At 35.6% G+C, this 23,689-nt stretch overlaps 1 protein-coding gene across 3 annotated transcripts in view; it reads right to left on the bottom strand.

Moving 5' to 3' along the window:
- Positions 1–2,913: 2,913 nt before the first annotated feature.
- The window catches only part of Tmprss15 (transmembrane serine protease 15), a 101,874-nt gene continuing 81,098 nt past the window's right edge, over positions 2,914–23,689 (bottom strand). For 2 of the 3 annotated variants that reach the window (XM_038346272.1, XM_038346273.1), the window contains 7 exons: positions 21,768–21,863; positions 18,352–18,401; positions 18,030–18,216; positions 13,530–13,711; positions 11,998–12,093; positions 7,202–7,344; positions 2,914–3,069 (listed from right to left, as the gene is read on the bottom strand). In XM_038346272.1, coding sequence (XP_038202200.1) covers positions 2,914–3,069; positions 7,202–7,344; positions 11,998–12,093; positions 13,530–13,711; positions 18,030–18,216; positions 18,352–18,401; positions 21,768–21,863 — 910 coding nt within the window. The remainder of the gene's footprint in view (positions 3,070–7,201; positions 7,345–11,997; positions 12,094–13,529; positions 13,712–18,029; positions 18,217–18,351; positions 18,402–21,767; positions 21,864–23,689) is intronic. The other variant, XM_038346274.1, reaches the window with a different exon arrangement.

Below are 23,689 nucleotides of genomic sequence, written 5' to 3'. Positions count from 1 at the left end.
TGCTTTTTGATTAAATACTGAATTTGCACAGACATAAAGAAATATTTCCATAAGGAAAACTTTTTTTTCAGAAATAGTTCGTGTTCTTTCCATTTTCTTCCTTTTGTTTGCATAAGGTTTAGGAAATATCTTCAGAAATAAGAAGCTGTTTCATTGGCTGTGCTATAAATCTCCTGAAACACTTTACTTAGAGGCAAGAACTGTCTAACATCAATTGTGCAAGACACGTGCCTTACAATTATTCTTAATTTAAAATTAAACTGATTTTTGTAATAAAATATCTTTACTAATAGTTGTATAGACACCAATGTAGTTTCTCTTGAAAAAAAATGTGTCCACAGTACTAATCACAGTTCTTCACACGTTGCCTATAGAATTGCAAGTTGTTCTCTGAGTGTCTGGAATAAATGTGTGGTTCTTCCCTGTGCACCGAAGAGGATGGTTGTTTGAGGGCTTGGACTGACCCTGCAGTCAGACAGCTGCACCTTGGCTAAGATTTTCCTAACTGAATTTAGCTTGTATTGATATATAGGGCTGAATGGTTTTCAGCTGTGTGATGCTAGGCAGAGCACACTGATATTACAGATCAAGAACAAAACAAAAACTACAAATCACATTAATTAACGGGCCATGGGCTAGAGGTCATTGATGTTTGGATATCTTTGGTGAGGGTTTGTTTATGACTGTGCACTGTGGCTTTCTTCTGTCTGATCGAGTTTCTTCAACACGTAGCATTTGTTCTTCTCAAGAGAGAATTGTAACTATTTTGTCTTCGAACGTCCCTGTGTTACTTTTAACCAAATAAAAAGTTCTTATTTCTGAGGAATGATCCTTGGTGTTGTCTAAATTCTTAAATCAACAGAACACAAATGTGTTTCATCATGACCTGAAGATGAAAACAAACATTACATGTGAAGAACATAGAAGGCAAGGATATAGAGTGAACAGGGAAACTTGATATTTTTAGTTTTTCAGTTGGACAATAGTTTCCTTAAGTAGATTTGGTTTTCCAAAACAAAAGGCAAAGAGGGGCCTCAGATCTTTTTTCTGCAGCTTAGAGGCTGAGAACTGGCAACTGCATTCTAAGTTAGGCTGTCCTCATTCAGCCTCCATCCGTTCTGTGACTCTCCATAATTTGGATCAAAATATGCAGCTGTTTGGATCTATGTTTTCCCTCCATGCCAGCTCCACCCATTTCTCCCTTCAGTTAGAACTGTGAGAAGGAAAACCGGCTTTCCCTTTGTCTGTGCCACCCAAAACCCTAACAGCTGGAGGGTGGACGCACACAGTGATAGGGGAAGGCTGCTGTTCCCCTTTTATCATTATCCAGGTCAGGATAAACTCTGGTGTCAGTGACAAACTCCATCTGTGATAACGGTGGGAAAATACATTGCTTTGCTCCTAGAAGACGGTAACAATACCATCCTTAGTGTTTCTGGAAGCTTTAGCTGGCCCTTGAAAAACAAACGGATACATGATGTAACTGTTTTGTATTTTCAGATCATAACTTAAATATATGTTGGGAAATGTTGAGCTACCTTCAAGGTAAAAAACACATAACACGCCTCACTTCTTTCCTCTTGCTAGGATTTAGGTTAGTAGTAATTTTACTAAGAAGACTGTGTTCTGAGAGCCCTGATTATTTATGCTTCTGTTTATGGAGCATCCAAATCCTCCATCATCTTGTCAGTACACCATTATTATCTTTTGACCTCTGACCTCGACCAACTTTCAGGATCATTCCTACCTGCACAGCTGTTCCCAGTGTCTTTTAAGTGTGCCGGCTGTAATCACTCTCTCACAGTGTAGCTGAAGCTTCCTTCCTTCCACAATGCAAACCATAGCAATTGCCCTGTTTTTTTCAACTTGTTTGAACCCCATTCATCCTTTTGTTGTTTCAACTCATGCAAAAATGTGTATGTGTGCTTGAAATATATGTCTCTGTGTGTGCGTATGTATATTTTATGTTATGCTGCTATAGATTTTAGCAGATTCTGTGTTGTGAGCTAAATTGACATTTGCAGTTACTCTGGAAATGAGCCAAGAGATTAAAGTAGTAAAGCAAATTAATTTATTACACATTTTTTGGCTTTAATGGGCAATTCAACTGTGTCTGAATGAGTTTTTCAAGTTAAAAATATTTTGTAAACATATAAACTAAGAAAAAATTTTAATAATTGATTTCCTCAAGACACCTGTATATTTTGTGATTTTAATAAAATACCAGCTTGAAGTGAATGGTAAGTTAAAATGACCCTGATAAAGATTCCTTGTGTAGAATGACGGTATTAGGTAGTTTACTTTTATGTTGGTGCTAGGTCAGGAGAGAAATGTGGGTGTGTTTTCTTTACCTCGATGACAGACACAGTTATGATGTGATTATGTTTGTGACATGAGTTTATAATAAATGTGCTTTTATGAACAGGGAAAACATCACATATTAATAGAAATGCGTAAAGATGGTAAGTTGAGAAAACAATGGTGACTCTGGAGGTACACTAAGCTGAAACTAGCTGACTTACAACTGTTCATTTCAAACAACATATGTTAGGTAAACTATCACAGTTCATTTCTTTATGTAGTTTTGCTTAAATATATGTTAAAATAAAAAAATCTTTACACAAAAAATGGTAAGAATGATTCAAAACAAAGGAAAAGATAATGTCCATAAAATAATAATTGTTTATTATGAAACAAAAATTCATTTTAGAGTTAATTAATGTGCAGAGATTGATTTTAATTTTTTATTTTGTTTTTCTTCTTCATCCCAGTATTTAAATGATTCAATTTAATAGAGAGGCTTTTTCTTTCTTCTCATGAAACTCTCAGTTGCCATGCTATTTTGAGTAAAAAGAAAAAAACAAACAAATAAGCCAAAACTTCCCAACTATCATGCTTCGGTCAGGAAAACGACTAGTGTAGAAAACTCTGTATCCACTCTACAAACTCTGAGACCCGGACATACACGCCAGGGCGATTAGGCAGTGCACATTGGACTCCAAATGATGTCACACCAACAAGAAGCCACCTGTTGTTTTCTTGACACATTAACGGTCCTCCTGAATCACCCTAAAGAGAGAACAACAAAAGTGTTAATCAGTATAAGCAAGTCTAATTGTTGCTAAGATCACCAATCAAAAAAAAAATGTCCTAACATATGATCGACTGCCAGTTATGTTTCCAAATTCTCACCATATGTTGAGTCATGAGAAATTCGCTCTTGAAGGAGAAAGTTTATCATTCTGATGGAGCATTTCTTAGCAAGCAATTCCTGACTTTTATTATTGTGCTTCAACATAATTAGACATTCTCTAAAATGCTTCAATAATAAGCCATGTCAACATCAACATGCCAATCACTATATGATGTAACATGTGACATATCAGACAAAGCCTTCCCGCAAACAGCCATGCTATTCCATGTGATGATTTTAGGAGAATGAAGCGCTCACATGGCTTTAGATTTTGTTCTCTTATGCAACATCCAGTGTCAAGTACCAACCAGATTCAAAAACCTTAACATTTCAACCAAAATAAGCAAATCTCATATTTTCTAGCAATCAGACCGTGTGTTTTCATTTAGATTTCAGTTATAGGAGGGTAGATTTTTGTCACAGTATAAGTAATAAGGATAAGTATCACTTATATTACTTGTTATGTAATAAGTGATAGTTGATTCTGTACAGTTAATCATATAGGTCATATTTGTGCATAATGATTCCTCTCTAATGCATATAAAAATAGTATGGACATAAAGCAGCATTACTTAATTATAAAAAGATGAACAAACATTTTCCCATATTAGTTATGCAAAGGATTTTTGTTATTTATTTATTTGTCATTTTTTTTGAGAGAGGTTTGATGGAGGATTCTCACTGGCTAATAAACAAACTGCCTTCGCCAGCCCTTAGGTGGGTGGAGTAGACAGAACCGGAAGAAGGAAGTGAGGTAGATGGCTCGGTCAGCTGCCATGCCTCTCCTAAGTTAGGCAGACTGCTGTGCCTCTCTTCAGGGAGAGAGATGCGATGAAGCCAGCCACCAGGTCAGACATGCTGAATATTTCCCGGTAAGACACTGCTCGTGGTGTTACATAGATTATTAGATATGGGTTAGTCAAGATGTGAGTAAGAGGCTGAAACTAATGGTCCAGACAGTGTTTAAAAGAATACAGTTTGTGTGTTGTTATTTCGGGTGTAAAGCTAACCATGCGGAGCTAGGCAGGATGAAAAGCAGGCCTGCCGCATCTCCTCACTACAGAGGTTCTCACTGAGTAGCCTTTGTTGGCCTGAAACTGGCTATATAGATCTGGTTAGCATTGAACTCACAGAGATCTGCTGGCCTCTGCTGGAATTAAAGGCATACTGGTCAAAAATCACAAATTTGGAATGTTAGAAATTACCCTGAGAGACCCCTTGCCTGATATTTTAACCATCCTTTGGTGCTATGATGTGGGAGAGTCTTCTGTTTGAGTTGATTTCATTGGCTAATAAAGAAACTGCCTGGCCCATTTGATAGACCGCCCCTTAGGTGGGTGGAGTAGACAGAACAGGAAGAGGAAGTGAGGTAGAAGGATCAGTAAGATGCCACGCCTCTCCTAAGTTAGGCAGACTGCCGTGCCTCTCCTCAGAGAGAGATGCCAGATGCGATGAAGCTCCAGCCCAAGATGGACATATGCTAGAAACTAAACGGTAAGACACCACTTCGTGGTGCTACACAGATTATTAGATATGGGTTAATCAAGATGTGAGTAAGAGGCTGAAAATAATGGGCCAGGCAGTCTTTAAAAGAATACAATTTGTGTGTTGTTATTTCGGGGCATAAGCTAGACGGGCGGCAGGAAGCCGGCCCGCAGCTCCATATTACAGTGCTATATATAGAGAAAAAGGTGGCCTGTCAAAGCAAACCCTGCTCCACTGTTGGGCATAGAGGAACACAAGTGGCATTGGAAATCCCAGGTTACCTATATTCATGGTTTAACAATTGTGCCAAAACTGTCTAGAGGAAAGGCAGCATTTTTTACTTTTGCATCCTAAGGACTTGATTTTAATATGAGAAATATTTATGGGAAGTTTATTGCTCACAATATCTTATATATATTTACAAGTTATTAAAGTTAAAAGAATGTTTAATCAGATGTTTTTAAAACAAGTTATCTGGCACTTTCTATTTTATGAAAATAATTGACATTTTAATAGGAAAGTATAAGATGTTGATGTTAGGATCAAATGTTTTGATTTACTTTGTGTATACTAACTCTGTTGAGTGGCAGTGATCCATGAATCTTGAAGAAGGCTTGCTGCCTTTCTTCTGGGTATTTACATGGCTGGGGGCCTTGGCTGTTTCAAATATATCACTTCCTATTATCCAACCTTATGTTATTTATAGTATGTAAATTCTTAGACTTGATTTTATAATTTGTGCAATGAGATTTCTTCTATTATTTCAAAAAAATGCAACTATTTAGATTATAAACTAATGCAAGAACACAAATATTAAAACTGATTCTATGTTTCTGCTTTGACACTATTTATAGTATATAAGAATATGTAGTATATATTAATAAAAACATAAAGGTCACTAACTTCTTCAAATGTGAAAGAGTTAGTGATTAATTCTCTTTAGTTCAATGGTTCTCAAACTTTATTATATATTATAGTCACCTGAAGACATAAGAAAGCATACATCATTGGTCCTCAATTTAAGATTTTGATTTTTTAAATTTTTTTTTTTTTGCAACAGAGTTTCTCTGTAGCTTTGGAGCCTGTCCTGGAACTAGCTCTTGTAAATCAGGCTGGCTTCAAACTCACAGAGATCCGCCTGCCTCTGCCTCCCGAGTGCTGGGATTAAAGGCTAAGATTCTGATTTGCAGGTATGTGATGGACTCTTAAGTTCTAGGGGAAGCTGATCCATTTGATGCAGTGTGGGCTATGTTTGTGAAACTACTGATAAACTACTGATAAATTACTGATGTAGTTTCTGAATGAAAAGTGAAATGTCATTAACTCTTTGTATCAATGAGGAGATATTCTATAGTCTCTTTTATTGACTTTGAATTCAGAAGACTACAATATGCAAAGTAATTGGGTCTGTCTAATTGGGCAAATTTTGAGGCTAAAATCCCAATGATGCAGTGAATGTATTCAAACAATGATATATTAAAAATTTGAAATGATGTGTTCTTATTTCACCACTTAATATTAATGTTGAACCTAGAAAGTCATGTCGCAATCTAGAGTGATTGTTGCTCAATACAACATCATTGTATTGCATAAGATATTTCTATGCATTTGGAATTTCTTTCTTGCTAATGAGTAGTATGGTTAGACCCTGTAGAAAGCAGAGCCAAGTATAAGATTTCACAGATCTGAAATGAGTTACTTGCATAATGTAACTTAAGATCAATAGCATTAGCCATTGTATTTTCTACCTCATTTGTGAACTGTCTGCCGTGCAACCCCCATTAACTATAATTGAAAGTGTATAGCTGATTTCCCTCTTGCAAATAATTCCATAAATCATATCTTAAGTGGTAATGTATCTTATCTTTAGCACATTTTTTTTTCATTTTATAAGGGAAGTATAAAGACCCAAAGGTAAATTTTAAAGAAGCAGAGAGCTGTTTTATTTTTAATGTTCATCAAAGCAGAAGAAATGTAAAACCAATCTGAAAGTTTAACATAATTGAGACATTGATTTAACTAGGAAAAAACCTACAACACATTTATCTGCCTGTCTGTCAAAATAGTTGTCAAATTATATTATATGTGTTTTACTGTATGAAACAGGTTGCTACACTAACACAGTAAAATCATGTTCTCGCAATATAAATGGTTACTTTCACATGTATGAATTATTTATTTGTTCTGTAGTACTTTGTAGTTTAATTTAATGCAGTCAATCTAGATGCATTAATATTTCATTAATTTCCAAATAATTAAGACATGCCAGAAAACGTATTTCGTAAGTCTCCTAATAAAATCCCCTAATTGGATTTTAATGTTTTCTGATTGCCTTATATGTGTTATCTTACTTAACCCTCTCAAAGAGTAAGTGGCTTGTCTAGGGTCACTCATGGCCAATAATCCAATTTATCATGAAAGGAGTGGAGCTGAGGATTGTTTGTGATTTCTTGACTCCCCAATTAAGACTAAGCAAAGACAATGCTGCTTAAATGTATAATATGACTGCTTTCCTGTACTTACCTGACAAGAATCAATGCCTCCTTCTTCATATCCTGCACATATCATATTTCCAGTGATGTTGTATTCTGGCAGCTGTTGCTGGCACTTCTCATTGGATACAAGAGGAACATCAGCTTCTTGCTGCACATCAACAGTAGAACCTGCTCAAATGGGGGATGCAGACAGCGAGTCAGTAGTGATTAACAGGCCTCCTTGAATGAAACGCCATCCATCTTATCTATTCCAGCGTTTTGCTCTCATTATCAAGTACTGTGTGGCGGTACAATGGCGCTAACTACTAACCTTGCACTTTCAACTACATGGCAAACCCACCTGCGCTCTTTGGCAAAAGGATAACAGAAACGCATTTCTTTCTTGCGTAAGGGGTAGTAGGAATTATGCATTGATCTAGGGTGGTCTTTAGGCATTTTCAGTGATTTTAAAGAGTTACGGTACTGCTCATAGAAACGAAGTCTGCCAGAACAAAGAGTTCATTCATGGAAATCAGCACCAACTTGGAGATTCGGAAGAGCTTTTCATTTAGCACCTGAGGAGGTGCTCTCTCCTGTATAACGGCATTCAGCTTCTTTGTGGTCCTTTGTGTATGCGCAGGTGCACACTGAGCAGAGGACAAAGCTCCGATGAACTGTGCTCTGCTCGGGGGCAATCAGCTTGCCATCCCATGCAGGCGAAGAAAAGGGAAGTAGATTTCAGCATTGTGTATTTGCATTTGTTTTATGCAACTAATAATTCATTGGAAAGTGTGAATCTCTGCTTACTGAACTGCTATTCCCAAGAGGCTTGGGAAACAAACAGGTGCTAGTTCCTCCAGAAAAGGGTACTACATAAGCACTCCCTCATGATTAACAGTTCTATTTGGTGTGGCAAAAGAAGTAGAAACTTAAAGGCTATTTATTACATCTGTAAGGCAGCCTTGAAAGACATACAGTCTCAATTTGAGCCGAGATTCACTTATATATTAAAAATTTAAAATATTAAGAAAAGACCCAAGTGTGTGTTTATGAATGTAATTTAAGTACAACATACTCATATATAAATAGAAATAAATATGTATAATATATACATATATATTCTACGTGCATATGACTCATGTATGTTGGTAAACATGTAGCTAGCTATTTGTTATTTAGGGAAAAATGTCCCAAATCTGCCCTCTTCTTTACTTATGGCAAATGGTTCTACCATGGATGATTTAATCTATAGCAACAATGGTGACAATTTAGCTGGGAAAATATACAAATCGCTGTTGTTTCCATCGTACCAATCAAGTCAACAATATAGCCCACCTCTAGCTCCCGAAACCTGACAGACAGCAAACATGAGAGATGGAAATAGAAAAAGTTCAACCATTCTCTGTCATTGGCTCTATGAAGATCAAGGATGGAATAGGTGGACAGACCTTAGTCTTACAATAAAAACAGAAGCTTCTCTTTGTGTTTATCCCTGGGTAGAAAATTAGTTTGAGTAACAGAGCTTTTTAGTAAAGGAAACTATGAGCGATGTCTGTGTATTTACTATTTCTTTCTTTGATAAAATTTTAGTTTTATTACTTTTGAGTGGCAAGTATGTGTGTGTGGATACGCATAAGAGTGCAGGTGGCAGGGGAGCACAGCAGAGGGCGTCTCATCCCCTAAAGCTAGAGGTAAAGGCAGTGAACTGTGAGCTATCGAGCCTGGGTGCTTGAAGGTGAACTCAGGTCCTCGGCAAGAACAGTGTACACTCTTAACTCTGAACCACCTCTCCACCCATGTCTGTTTCCATGTGGATGATTGAGAACACACACACATAAACACATACACAATTATAAACAGATATATGGCCAAATTTGCTTAATTTAAAGTACTAATTGCCTAACTTTAAGAGTTCTGTCCTCATTTCTTTCTAGTAAAAAATATACTCACAAATAGCTAATTAGAAAAATAAAGTCATAAAATCAGAAAATGGGATTTCATGAAGTTGCATAGATATAAATTATATGATAAAATTAACAAAACTCATGAAAAAATGCAAGGAGAGACACATGGTCTAGCCATTTCGCTCTAAATGATTCTGATGCTGTTTTCCCCCTCCTGGCTCCACACTGCTTTTAGAGACATTTTAATTTAATTAAAATATATTTTAGGAATAATAAGCAAGCTATGCTTGCTTAGCTCCAAAAAAATCTTGCATTGAATAAAGAGTCTTAAATTTTGTTAGCAGATAATTTGTTTTTGATGTCTACATTGTGGCTATAAATTGTTCTTTTGAAATTTGAAAGATAAAACATCTGTCTAGCAATAATTTTACATTTAAGTTGCCAACTTAATAAGTCATGACATTTTTCAAGAAGAGAAAATACAAAAAGATAGTGTTCAACTTGAATATACTTTATGGACAGCAGTCATTAGCTACTGTCAGCCAGACAATGTGACTGTTGTGGATTATTATGTTGAGTTGCCAGGCAGGTGAGCACAGGCCTCAGAACTTGATGCTTTCTTTAATAAGCAAGCTTCCCCCCCTTTTTAAAGGTCATTTGTATTTATTCTTTAACATATTTATACATACACACACATATCATCTCTCGGTCATATTGATGCAACTCCTCTCCCCCATTCCATTTAAAAAGTGAAATAAATAACTGGAAGGAATAAATATGTGGAGTGTATTTACACAGGCCTAGTAGGATGTGGTGATGAGGTTTCCTATCTTCACGTCTTACAGGAGCAAAGGCTGAAAACTACTGGGCCATTACATACATTTTCTCCAAAGGGCATTTTCAAAATGAAAGCTTTCATCCTTAGACTAGACATTTTCATAATATTTGTGTGTTTTTCTTAAATACATGTGGGTCATTTATCTATCATGGCTATAATTTATGACTATAAAAGTCACGTGATCCTGCCAGGCAGAAGTGTCCTTCCTTTTTGTGGGGCCTTACTGAACACTCAAAAACCTCTGTTCAAATTGAAGTAGTCCTGGAAGGAATCATGTAGTCAAAGAGTCTTGTAATTGTGTTTTGATGGCATGAATATCTGGGCTAAAACATATAATTTGTTAATACATACATACATATTCTGGTTAACTATAGTTTTAAATTTATTTTTCACTATATTTTGAAATCAAGAAAATAATGATACCAATGTGTTGGGGGAAGAGGCTGCCTCCCCTATGCTATACCAATGTGCATGTCATAAAGTAGGATTCATGTATGCATTGCTTGATATTTAAGACATATCTATCTGTTTGAGTGTTTATCCTTTTCTATGATATACCTTCAGAGTCCTTTATTCTGCACTTTAAAAACAATAGAACTTTGTTGCTATTTATAATTCTCTTACTGTAGGGATCATTTATAATTCTCTTACTGTAGGGATCACACTGAAGTTCTTGTTTCTGTATAATTATTGCACCTTGATCATAACCTCTTCTGCCACTCCTCCTAGCATCTAATAATCATTGGTTGTCAACTTCTATGCCTTCAACTTTTAATGTTACGCTATGTATGTCTTCCCATGTTTTAGTGTGCTTAGTTTATTTCACTTAAAATAATCCTCAGTTTCAAACATGACAATGCAAATTTCAATATTTTACCATTTTATAGCTGAATCGCATTCCATTGTGAATATATACTACATTTACTCATTTTCCTTTCTGTGTGTTTTTAATACAGTGTCTCATCATGTAGTCAAGGCTAGCTCCAAACACCTAAAGCTCCCGCCTCAGTCTCCACCTTAGTCCAAACCACTAAGTCCAATTATTATCTTTTCTTTATCTATTCATTAGTACTATACGCAGGTTGTCTCCTTTTCTTGCCTATTGAGAACCATGCTGCAGTGAACATGGTGTGTGGAGGTCTCAGCATGGGCAAGCTAATTTCATTTCCTTTGGACATCATATGCAATAGTAATACTTTTAGCTCATATGGTAGTTCTATTTTGAAATTTGGAGGAACATTTGTGACATTTCCCTAAAGGCAACACTAATTTAGATTCCCACAAGAAATATCCACAATTCTCCTTCCTTTATCTATTCATCTGCATATGTCTTTTGTTTTCTTGTTTTTAGTCACTCTTGCTGGGGTTAATGTGATATCTATGTGGTTGTGACTTCCATTCCCTGGGTAACTGCTTCTGTGACTCAAGGATATTTAAGGGACATCAGATTTGTGTTTGGAAACATTCCATCAATAAATCTTAAGAAGTCAATAATATACAAATATATATGATCAAATGTATGATCTTATATGTATCTTGTATTTGAAACCCTTTGCCAATAGGTAGAATTAGCACATTAAACTTAACAGAAATCCTCTTCTCATTCTAGAGAATTTAATGTGAGACTGTAACACCACAAATAAAGACAACATTGTTGATTGCAAAAATGTAAAAAGGCAGTAACTTTGCTCTCAAGATGAGACGTCATTTGCACATGTGAACATAAATTTATAGAAACTTGGGTTATAGTCACTTCAATATGTATATATTTATAATTCATCAGTGTTTTATTATGCTAAATTTACATATTGGTCTTTGAGTTTTCTGGGTTATGGTATTGGATTTGACACAATCTGACAATATTTGGGGGTACTATATAAGTGTAAACATGAATATAATCCCAATAATTGTTTTAGAATATTCTGCAAAAAATAATAGGTTAAAATATGTAAAAATATTGAAAATATCCACAGCAAATTTCAATAGCATACTTTTTTCTAGTATACATTTTCTCATTTTCAAGTGTGATAACTAACCTCCGATTTCAGTAGCTCACTTTTTTTTCTAGTATACTTTTTCTCATTTTCAAATCTGATAACTAACCTCCGATTTCAGTAGCTCCCCAGCCAGCAATTGAACAAATTCTCCCTGGACTGAATATTTGATTTTCTTCTGGTAAACAAATAGGCTGGATATAATCTGAAAAATGAAGCAAAACAAAATAAACATCAGAAATAAAACAGAACATCATTCATGTTTCTAGTAAATTAAAAAAAAAACAAACATTCCAACATTTAATATAAAAAGTTTGTATTTGAATTTCATTATACATGAAAAACTTCAACTATTAAGGGGCAAAGACATTTAAGAACAGTGTTTATTTGTCTGTGTTTGATGGTATAGCAAACTCTGGATTCCTCTCCATCATTCTCTAATTAATCTTTTTAATATACATAATGCTTTAGTTCATGATTTATCATTTTATTTTTATTTTTATTTTTTGTATTTTATTTTTAAATAACCATGGGACTCATTATAAAGTAGTTCCAATTTTGTAAAAAGTGAGGATTGTCCTTTTAAATTTTTGTTTATTTTCATTATATTAAAATTTTGTTTATTTTAATTATACGTGTGCATATACATATATGAATGCTTATATGCATTTGTTGATATGTGTATGTACATGTATGTCAAATATCACACGTTTGCATATTGAAGGCAGAGGACAACTCTAGAAAGCTGGTTTTTTACCCATCATCTTGTGGGACCCAGAAAGTGAACTCTGGTCATCAGGCCTGTATGAAAGTACCTCTGCCTGACTGTCTTTGCCTGCTAAGGCATCTTGCTGGTCTTTTAAATGTTCTTTCAAAAGGTTGGTTAAGAAAAAATATTGGATGGTGTTTTAAAATATTTTTGACACATTGAACAACATTAAAACTACTTTTCTTCCAATTGTTTTATTTGGATCCTGTGGAAGCATCATGTTTGATTATTCAGCATCAACTTACAAGTCCTTTGATTTTAGTAAGCTTCTAATGCCCACTGGATGCATGAAAGACATAGAAATGAAGATTATCCTTGAGGCCAGAGTGATGCTACTCAAGACTATAATGGCCTGCTTTTCCATAGTTCATATGTGGACCAATTCCATGAATTTAACTCTCAAAGCAAACATGAATATAATCCTGATAATTATTTTATAAGATTCTGCAAAAATGAATTGATTTTATAGACAGCAACAATGTTGCTCAACCGGGCTTTAGAAAAGACTTCAGAGTACTGGCTTAGATTGAACACAACTCTTTAGGACAAATTTCACTTTATCAGGTGATAGTTTATAGGCATTTGAGACAATCCTTCATTGGTTCATCTAGTGATATTATTGGGTCTCATTTAAAACTGTCTCAACGTGTATAACATATTTCATTAATCTATCTCTTTTATCTTTGTATCTTGCTTCATGCATTTTGGCAGATAGACCTGTTTCCATTGCATGACCTACATGAAGAGGACTGGTTGAGATCCTGTTACTTCTCTTTAAGAGTTCATTTAACCCTGAATTGCTACTGATGATACTTCAAGTCTCATTTTGGATTGCTATGAGCAGATTAGATGGCTAGATAGAGTTCTCTTACCTGTGTAATTCACTTTAACCTCAAGGTGCATCATAACAATGTCACTGAACTTTCTTCTCCTATCATAATGAGGACTGATGACAATTTCATCGATTACCCGTCTTTCTACATGAGGAGAAGTCAGATTGGATTGCATATGCAGGCCCAGGACTGCTGTCCACCTGGTTGGATCGACATTTCGTCTGAAGATTGTGATAAGAAAATATTTTTAAGTAACTTTTCATCTAGAAGAGAACTTTTCCAGACGTCATCTGACAAAAAGCTAGAACTGACAATATTTCCATTTTATAGTATTCATTGATTCCTCTAAGCAGTGCTTCTTTGGAGGTATTTTTTTTTTCTTAATATATTTCACTGAAACAGAAATTGGGACATACTTAGGGACTGCCATTTCATGTTTTGATACAGGTGTATATATGATGTTGAAATGTTTAAGTCAAAGTAAACAGTACATTTTCTCTAACATTTATTATTTTGTGAAAATACTCAAGATGCTTACTTACACCTTTTTGAAACATATGACCCTATTATTTGTAGCCGTACTGTTGCTCAATAGAAAACTAACCTCTACTTTATGTTCTAGCCTTACTTTTTGATCAAATTTCCTCCTATTCTCCTCTGTTTGTGTTTCCTAGCTTCTGGTAATCACTACTGTATTATTAATTTCATGCAAATCAAATTTGCTGGGTTCCACTTGTGACTTCATTTTAATATTAAGTTACAGAAGCTTAATTAATGTTATTTTTCTTCTAACATTTCTTCTCAAACATCTTGTGTTATTGTATTTGTTACTTTTCTATTGCTATAAACAAAACACTATGGAAAAGGCAACATATAAGGAAGAGCTTATTTGGCTTCTGATCCCAGAGGAATAGATAGAAAAGCCTTCATAGCTATCATTTCTGTTGAAAAGAAGTGATTCTATGTGTTTTCAAATTTTTCTTTCTTCATAGATTCTAAATACTAGTCAAAGTGGAAGAACTGGGCTGGGACTATAACTCAATGGTAGAATGCTTGGTTCGCTGTGCAAGGCCTTTGGATTGCTCACTAGCTCTCAAGAAAAGGAGATAGAGGGAAAATAATAGAATGTAACATAATAGAAAGAAGGAAGAAAGGAAAGGGAATGAAATGATAGGAAGGAAGGCAGAAGACAGAGGACAGGTGGACAGATGGTCATATTGATAGCAAACCTAATCCCTTGGATGCTACTTGGATATTGCTTCTTCAGGTGTAGAACTTGACTTCATTCTGTGAAAAATTCTCTCCATCTGCTAGGTGTGGTAAAAATGCTTATCTTATAATTTAAGGAAAGAGAAAGTTTGGGAGGGATCAGAAAGGCACACACTCCTGAGACCTGTCAACCCCAAAGACACATCCTAGGACAATAATATTGCACCAGATAGGTAAAGTAAGCTCATCCCCAAATAGTAGTGTTGCCTCAGAAACCATTATTTCCAGAAATAAAAATAGTACGAGAGTCATGGAAGAGCAGCATAATAGTGAAATAGACAATAGGTAGGATTTTGTAATTGTAAACTGAACCCCTCTTCCATTTTAATATTACTATAAATGGCACAAGAGTAGTCTCAGCAAGTTTGTCCATAACCCCGCTTTCTCCTAGCATAGGTTGTTGAATTCTAATTAATTCTTTTCTGAATAAGATGAAGACTCAAAGAATACAGCCAATTATAATTTCAAAAAGTAAAATTTAAGATATTTCTGAAATTGAAACTGCAGAGTAGAAAATCCTCCAAGAGTTATCAAGAACAATTCGGAAAGCAACATCAGCCCAAATTGTATAAAGTTGGTCAACTTTCAGCAACTTACACATCAATTAGCAATTATCATGATTATTCTAGTCACTATAATAACTTGGTAATGGAAGGGCATGAGGCTACAATAAGTACAAAAAGAAGTAGAAGTATGAAAGGTAAATAGAAAACTAGCGCATGCGCGGTTTCTATCCTGCTCCTGAGTAAGTATAAATATTGTTGAAGTGCAAGAAAGCAAAGTAGAAGCCACTGGGAGGAAACTGCAAAATCATCATTATCTGCCTGTCGACCATTCATAGAAACAAGGAATCATTTGGAACTCCCTCCTTTCCATGACTTCCAGAACAGCCCACGCACTTGTGGTTTCTTTTCCACTTAACTCTACCCACTCCTGCTCTCTTTCTTGGCAACTCTAAGTGTTAGAATACTTTAGGATGCTGCTTTAGGCCTAAAAAAAATCAACCTATTATACATTTAATCTATAGATAAGGTTATCCAGGGATACCATGAATTCAAATATCAACAGCATGTTATTATACTTCAATCCTTGTTTTTCTATAATTTAGAGCCAAATTGACCAGTATCCATCAAGACCTACAACCAGACATTATGAAGAGAGAGACAGTCTAAATTGGAGCTTGCCATCAGGTTCCTCCCCCTGAGCGCTTGGAGAACTCCAGAAGAGGGGGAGGAAAGACTGTAGGAGTCAGAAGGGAGGGAGGACACTAGGAGAACGTGGCCCACCCACCGCATCAACCAAGCAGGGCTCATATGGGCTTACAGAGACTGAAGTAGAAAGCATAGGGGCCTGCATGGGTCTGCACCAGGCCCTCTGCATACATGTTAAGATTGTTAGCTTGCTGTTTCTGTGGGACTCCAAACACATGAGCAGGTGTATCTCTTATTTTTTTTGCCTGCTCTTGAGACTCTTTTCCTTTTATTAGGTTGCCTTGTACAGATTCGGTATGAGGGCTTTTTGCCTTGGGATATTGTATCTTGTTTTGTTCTGTTTCACTGTGGTCTCTTGGAGGCCTGTTCTTTGCTGAAGTGGAAATGGAGGAAGAGGAGGTGTGGGTGACAGGGGAGATTGGGGTACCTAGAAGGAGTGAAGGGAGGGGAAACTGTGATTGAGATGTATTATGTGAGAAAAGAATCTACTATCTTTAAAAAAGATAGCTGAGATATGTATAACAACAAGAAACCTTAACTTCCTTTATTTTTACTATGTTTGTGTTCTCATTTCTTCATCTCAACATTATAAATTACATCATACTCACACTGTTACTTTTAGTCACCCCTGAATTATTCCTCATGACTTTTGCTTATGTATCTTTCTTACGAAATTTCCATCATCCTCAGCTGTGATCCTCTTGTACTATCATCAATTTCTATTTGTTTTTTTGCAATTTTAGTTTTTCTTGGCAGTTTTATTCCCATACATCAGCCTGATTAGATAACGTCATTCTTCAGCCTCTATAAGGTTGTTCATCTCATTTATCATGGCCTCATGGTTCCCATCTAGACTGTACTTCAATATCTAGTGTTATTGTTGCCCCTTTAAGAACCACATCAAGTAGCAATATGATCAACAGTAAAAATGTTTACATGGTAGGCTTGGGCCTATACAAAATAAGATGCTCTTTTGTGTTTGCTTAGATGACTCTGTTTGCTCTAGGACACCTTGCTGAGGGAGGAAAGAGCTCTCTGTAGGTTGAAAGAGAAAAGGGTCCATGGTGGAAAGTATCAGCTGCTCACACAATCACAAATGGATGCTAGAGGGATGAGAGCAGAGACATTGGTGATGAACAACAAAGAACTTGCAGTTGTGTAAGAGGCAACGAAGAGGTCTTGAAAGGAGGCAGGCTATGAAAATTAGAAAAGGTCAGTGTCAGCAGGCCAGCTAGTTAGCTTTCCTGAGACCACATCCAAATCTGCTAGGAAATGTGAGTGTTATTGCTTTTTAACAGATTGCTTGTTTCTTCTGAAAGTAATTGAAACAATAATTTTGTTAAATTGAACCTTACTCTTTTTCAGGAAAGAAATACAAGCCTATCTTGTAGACAAAGTGTTAACCTACATTAACTAAGAGCAACTTTACAGACATTTTGTTATGTATACTTTGGTAAAAATACAAAGAGAACTTAGTTTAATTAGTAGCTCTTGAGGCACCTGTGAGGTCGGAGGCCATTAACACCAATTAATAACTAGCAGACAGTCATAACCAAAAAAACAGGGCACGGGGAACAGATGTGGGTCTTCAACCATCCCTTATTGAGTGAGTGGTCCGTGAACAGCACACAATCACTTCCCTGGTTGGGTTAGGGGGTTATGCACAGAGTATATGGACTGAGAATTGGCTCAGGATCTGATAGCCCAGAGAACCAACCATTTTATAACAATTATCACAAGCATTGTTATGGCTGTACTATGAGCTCATAGCTTATTTCAAAAGCTTTTTCTTCCAGTTGGACCGACTCCCCCTTCCCACTCAACTATTGAGAGTTTTTCCTCACGTTTTCTTAATTTGTCACATTTACTTAATATCTCTTAATAAAGCTTGCATTGTTCTTTGCTTACTCCTAGATGAATATGCATATTATGTCTTTATTAGCATCAGACAGAGGACACGGAGACACTGTCTCAAGTCAATCTTTGGTGATGGTGAGGGTTTAGCACCCTGGAGTATGTGTGATTCATGTACAACTGGGCCCTTCATTTCCATACTCACCCATAGACACAGTGTGCAGCAGACACTAGCCATTCACTGCTGACGAGAGACGCACCACAGAGCAGCTGGTCTCTGTAACTGTCTCTGTAATACAGAGCCACAAGCCAGGGCCACGACCCTGCTTGGGCATCACTTCCACCGACGATCTTTGGGTTGACTTTGGAGGACACCGTTTTTTCTCCACATGCTATCACAATAATTGAAGAAATGAGATATATCATATTTTTATATGAAAATCAAAGTGATGACAAAATAATTTCAAGTGACATAAAATTCTGTCTGGAATTTTAAATTGGAGGCTTAAAGGGTGACAAACACTTACATTTATGGTTACAATGTAGCATAATCAGTAAATTTTGTGAGCACTGCAGACTACAACAGAAAATAAGTTTTTGTTAGTTAAATAGACATTTAAATATGTATAGGAGATATAAAATTCAGGAAAAGCTGAAATCCACAGAAGAAAATGGCCCACCTGAATATCAGATAGGGCTGTGTTTACATTTTTGCAACTTATTCTTTATGTAACTTAAAAATTACTCAGTATCAACATGACTATAATAAAACTTAGTGTATTGGAATTTCATGGAGACTATGAGAAAATTTTGCTTTAGAATTTTATGATATAAACATAAATAATATTTGATCTATGATAGATATTGCCATTTTGCTAACACCAACCTTGGATTTCATTTTTTTTCTCATTCTTAGGGAATATGTTTCAATACCTCTATTATTTACCTAAAACCAAATATAATACTGACCCCTGTGTCCATGACTTTCCTTGTAACCAACTACCTATGACACATAACGGTTGTCAAATTTGAAGTTTTGGTGAGAGTAACAAAAAGTGTTTTTTCCCACAATTTTATGAATGGATAATGAGTGTTTACTACAGGTTGTAAATTTTTAGCATATTTATTTTCTTTCCTTATTATTTAGAAAACCCTTTAATGACATACACTATTCCTTTATTTTGGTGACACTATTGAACAAATTATGAATTACTTGGAGAAAATTACTTAATACTGCAAATAATTTTGAGAATTAAAATAACTTCTGAAGAATTAATGGGAAGATAATGTATTCCTGTGTTAGATTGCACCAAGAGAAGGTTCATCCAGGACACAATAAAATTGGTTACTGTTACCCAGATTGGCAAGAATTGAAACTAATGAACGGTTCATATATGTATATAAAATATTTAGACTATGATTGGCAATTTAGAGTATGACTGATTAAAGTAACAGAAATTAAGACTGCCAATGAGGACCAACTGATGGCGATCAGCCTCAGCCTCATCAGTTTCAGCGCTGTTGAGCGATGAATCATCCTGCTAGGCTGGGCACTTCCTTCTTCAAGAGAAAGATGAAAAAACCACAGGCTATGTTTGTAAGAGAAGCAGACGTGTGCATGGAAAGCATGAAATAATAAATAGGCACAGACTGCTGAAAACGTATCACCTACAATTTTGAAATTTGTGTTAAGAGCCAAAAACGTCCATAAAGAAAATGTGTTTGTAAGATGTTGCACAATGCAACCAGCAGAGGGCAATCTTACACTAGGAATCATGGTACTTCACACTTCTGCCGCTGCTGAGGAGATCCACGCATTAAATAACACACATGTTTCTATACATGTGCAGACACATAGAATTAAACGTTGCGCACTTAAGTACTTACCTGAATGAGGTGTGAAAATTTCTTAAGTCCTTTTACTTTGGGAAAAGGATAAAAGGAAAAGCACAGAGAAATGCTGTATGCTCAATCAAAGTGCCTTCTTGTTTACAGAACATGCTTGATAAAGTTGATTTATACGCACATGAGCCTACATTCCATTAGTGATATTCTCTTTTAATATACAAGACTATTTCAATAGAAATATAAGAAAATTTATTTTATTAATAATGAAGTATTAATGAGTATGTCTCTCTCTCTCTCTCTCTCTCTCTCTCAGTCTCAGGTTTCTTTATTATGTCCACGTGTGTTTGAATGAAAAGTAGTTTATATGATGTCTCATAGAATATTTTCAAGTCTCACAAAAACACTTTTCACATCTACAGTACTCAACAATAAAAATCCATATGCAATATGGCTTCTAAGACATAGTTACTAGTCTTCAAAAAAGCAAACAATGCCAAATTAATTTTTATCAAGCATAGAGTAGTTAGTAGTTCATTATCATTTTGACAAGAAATTTCGATTTTTATCTGGTAACTTCTTTCTAATATCTTTTTAAAACAAGGATGCTCTTAAAGGCACCATTTTTCATATGACACTGAATATAATAATTGTACAACAAATAAATAAAAGCATAAATTAGTTAACTAAGGGGATGAATGAGACATCATGTCTCGGATTTGCCAGTGCAGCATAAAGTGGCCGATTAAGAAAAGGATTGAGGGCATTTAGCTAATCTTTTATTTTTGGTGTAAAGAAAGGTAAAGAGTTCAGCTATAAAGCCTTTTTTTAGTGTCATGGATGTAGGTGTAATAATGGCATCAATATTAATATTAATATCGATGTTAATATTAATATTGATATCGATATTGACATCAATATCAATATTAATATTATTTGATACTGACACCTTTTCATAAGAATGGAATGACATGGTCCTTTTCTGAAGCATGTATCCAATTATTTTGAGTGACTTTAAATTATTTTCTCTTTCTTACTAATACTTAATCTATGAAACATGAGAAGGTAGAATTCTCAGTTTACTAGAGAGACATAAATTTGAGAATGTTTTATAGAAAGGAAGTTGGAAAACCTGTTTGAAACCTTTCAAATGGTGTAGCTCATTTCTGGTGAGACTCATGATATTCGTCAACATTGATACAAAATACTACACAGCAAAACCCTTTTATTGATACTAAATATGGTCATTATAAATTTGATTTACTGCTTGGACTATGGGAGTGCTGGCTTTCACCAATAGTAGAATCACATGATGCTATTTTTAACATTGAGTCTCCTAGACCAAATCCAGTGGTAATAAGATGTTAATGCGGAGTGCAATCCCATGTCTCTTTGCAGTCATTTCTCTTCCACAGTTCGTCTATAGTGAAATTATAAAACCCAGAGGCCAATTTCATACAAAAATTACCACTAATGCCTAAATAGGAGAAATTACATAATTTATTCATGATATGTTTTTGAATAGAGGAATGGTGTTGCGTTACAATACCCTACAAAGGGCTGCAGGAACAAACCTAACCTAAAATAGTGAGAGAGAGAGAGAGAGAGAGAGAGAGAGAGAGAGAGAGAGAGAGAGAGAGAGAGAGAGAGAGAGAGAGAGAATAGGCCTAAGTATACTATTTTAAAATGATATTCATATTTATTTGCTAAGAAAGATAATATTTGCTTCTCACCTAACCCTTTGCCTTTTGATAGTTGTCTGAGGAGTGTTGACCCTCATTCTAGGACTACAATTTCTTTTTATGAAGTTTAAGGGTTTAGAATGTGAGAATAAGGAAGGTATTAGGGCATATCATCTCCCTTTCTGTATGCCAGAACTTTAGTTACTTACCTTTCATTAGACTCTCTCATAAAAATGAGAATCAGACAATCCTATCAGAAAAGACCAGTTAGATGGTGCTGTGCTTTACACAAAGAAAGAAAAGAAACAACTTTCATGTCTATGTGGTCAGTATGTGGTACCCACTATCATCGACTTCAAAATATTATTCTATCTAGTTCTGTTTACAAAATGAAAATAAAACATCTTAGTGCCCACCTGGGTGTTAGTGTCAAGCTGCCATTAGGGGCTTTGTTTAAACTCACAAAAGGTCCATCTCCAGTAGAGAACATTGTCATTGATGAGTTTGCACTTCTAAGGGAAGAAAAATGACATGTAAACAGAAGATAAAATTACCAACAAAACATGTTACATTTTAAATCATTTAATGATGCATATCTTGAAATAAATGATTTGATGGCCTGGGAGGAGCAGAGGGAGGGGAACTGTGTTGGGAATACACTGTATGAGAGAAGAATCTTTTCAGTATAATATCAAGTGTTACCACAAACCATTAGCAGAATCATTGCTAAAGACATGAAAAGGAATCAATGTTTGAGAAATGCCTTTAGTACTGGTTTGCATATAATACAGAATTTTACAAAGATTGCTACACATTTCTCTTGAGGATCTGGTGTCTTTTCCATTTTTCTTTTTTTTGTGTTATTGAATGGATGCCAATAGTTCAATGGGTCAGTTTATATAAAATTTGAATGAAATTTGAATACAATAAAAATAAACACAGCACTCATGATTTAAGCCTTTCTTTTCATCTTTCAAGAAAATCAAACCCCTAAGAACTACATAATAGTTTTTTTTTTCAGAATTTAGTTTTCAAATATTTTTTATTTTTTCTCCTGGTATTTCTTTAAATTTAAGGTCTGAGAGCAGTAGTAATTCAAAGACAGAAGACACAGGCTGCTCTGAGAACCTCTGCATCTTGGATCTGTAGTTGCCAACTCGTGAGCTACCACAGGGTGGCGAAAGACACCTCCATGTAAAAGGCTCCCAATTCTCCTGTGGTATCTGCATCATCTCCTGTGTGTCTTAGTGACAATTTTTTCCAGTTTCCTTACTTGCATCTTAGAATTTAGCTAGAGACTCGACTTTCAATCCTCAATCTCGTTTCAGTTCTTTTATTCATTCAAGACCATAATCTTAATATAAAACTATGCCTTTAAATCTGGAAGGAAGTGGGGAGGACAAGGAAAGGAGAGAGGGTTAAAATGATACACTGTGCAAGTGAAAACCCCCAACTGTTAACAACAACAATCCTTTGCATTGTAAACATCCAGATTTTACTGTTATTTATGGCTGTCAGGAGACAATGTAGTTCTTGCCTTTCCTTTTTTTGGAGGAGGGAATTGGGGGTATCAAGTCAGGGTTTCTCTGTGTTGCTTTGGAGCCTGTCTTGGAACTAACTCTTGTAGACCAGGCTGGCTTTGAACTCACAGAGGCCTGCTTCTGCCTCCCGAGAGCTGGGATTAAAGGCATGCGACCCCTTTGCCCGGCTGTAGTTCTTATCTTTTGAAATGCCATGTTGGGTCTGCTGTTTCCTCGCTAGAATATTTGGTGTCTCCCTAAAATAATAGCTAACAGCCACAGTGTGTTTGGGTACACAGGGATTGTGCACGGAACAGTCAACATTCGCATAATCAATGAAAAGGAAAAATATTCAAAAGGGCAACTCCTCTTTCTTCCATAGTTTACCATAGACTGAAGATTTATTTGGCATTTTCCAGCCATTGAAGAGGAAGCTGGGAAAATAGAGGCTCTCTCTAATGCCCCAGAATTTGGTATATTACACTTTCCTTAGAAAAGCAGGTAAATTTAATGAAAGAACACAAAGCCACATATTCCTTTAATAAAATCCTAAATTGATTTAGCAAAACAAAGAGAAGCATTGCTATTGTTATTGTTGGAGATTAAACTATCTCCTCAAACCACATGAGCTGAAGAATTATTTTACTTAGGTAGCCAAATGCACATGCATTTGCTGCAATTTAGATAAAAAAGGTAGGGGCAGGCAGGGGAGCAAAGAGAAATGTAGAGCTCAATAAAAATCAATAAAAAAAGGTAGAAGTGGATATAGAATTCTAAGGGTGTTCTAGTCCTAACAACCTTAATAATGTAAAGTAGTT

Source organism: Arvicola amphibius, chromosome 10 (assembly GCF_903992535.2).
Source record: "Arvicola amphibius chromosome 10, mArvAmp1.2, whole genome shotgun sequence".
Lineage (NCBI taxonomy): Eukaryota > Metazoa > Chordata > Mammalia > Rodentia > Cricetidae > Arvicola > Arvicola amphibius.
Note: the sequence above shows the minus strand (reverse complement) of the source record. Positions and strands in the feature narration are given on the sequence as shown.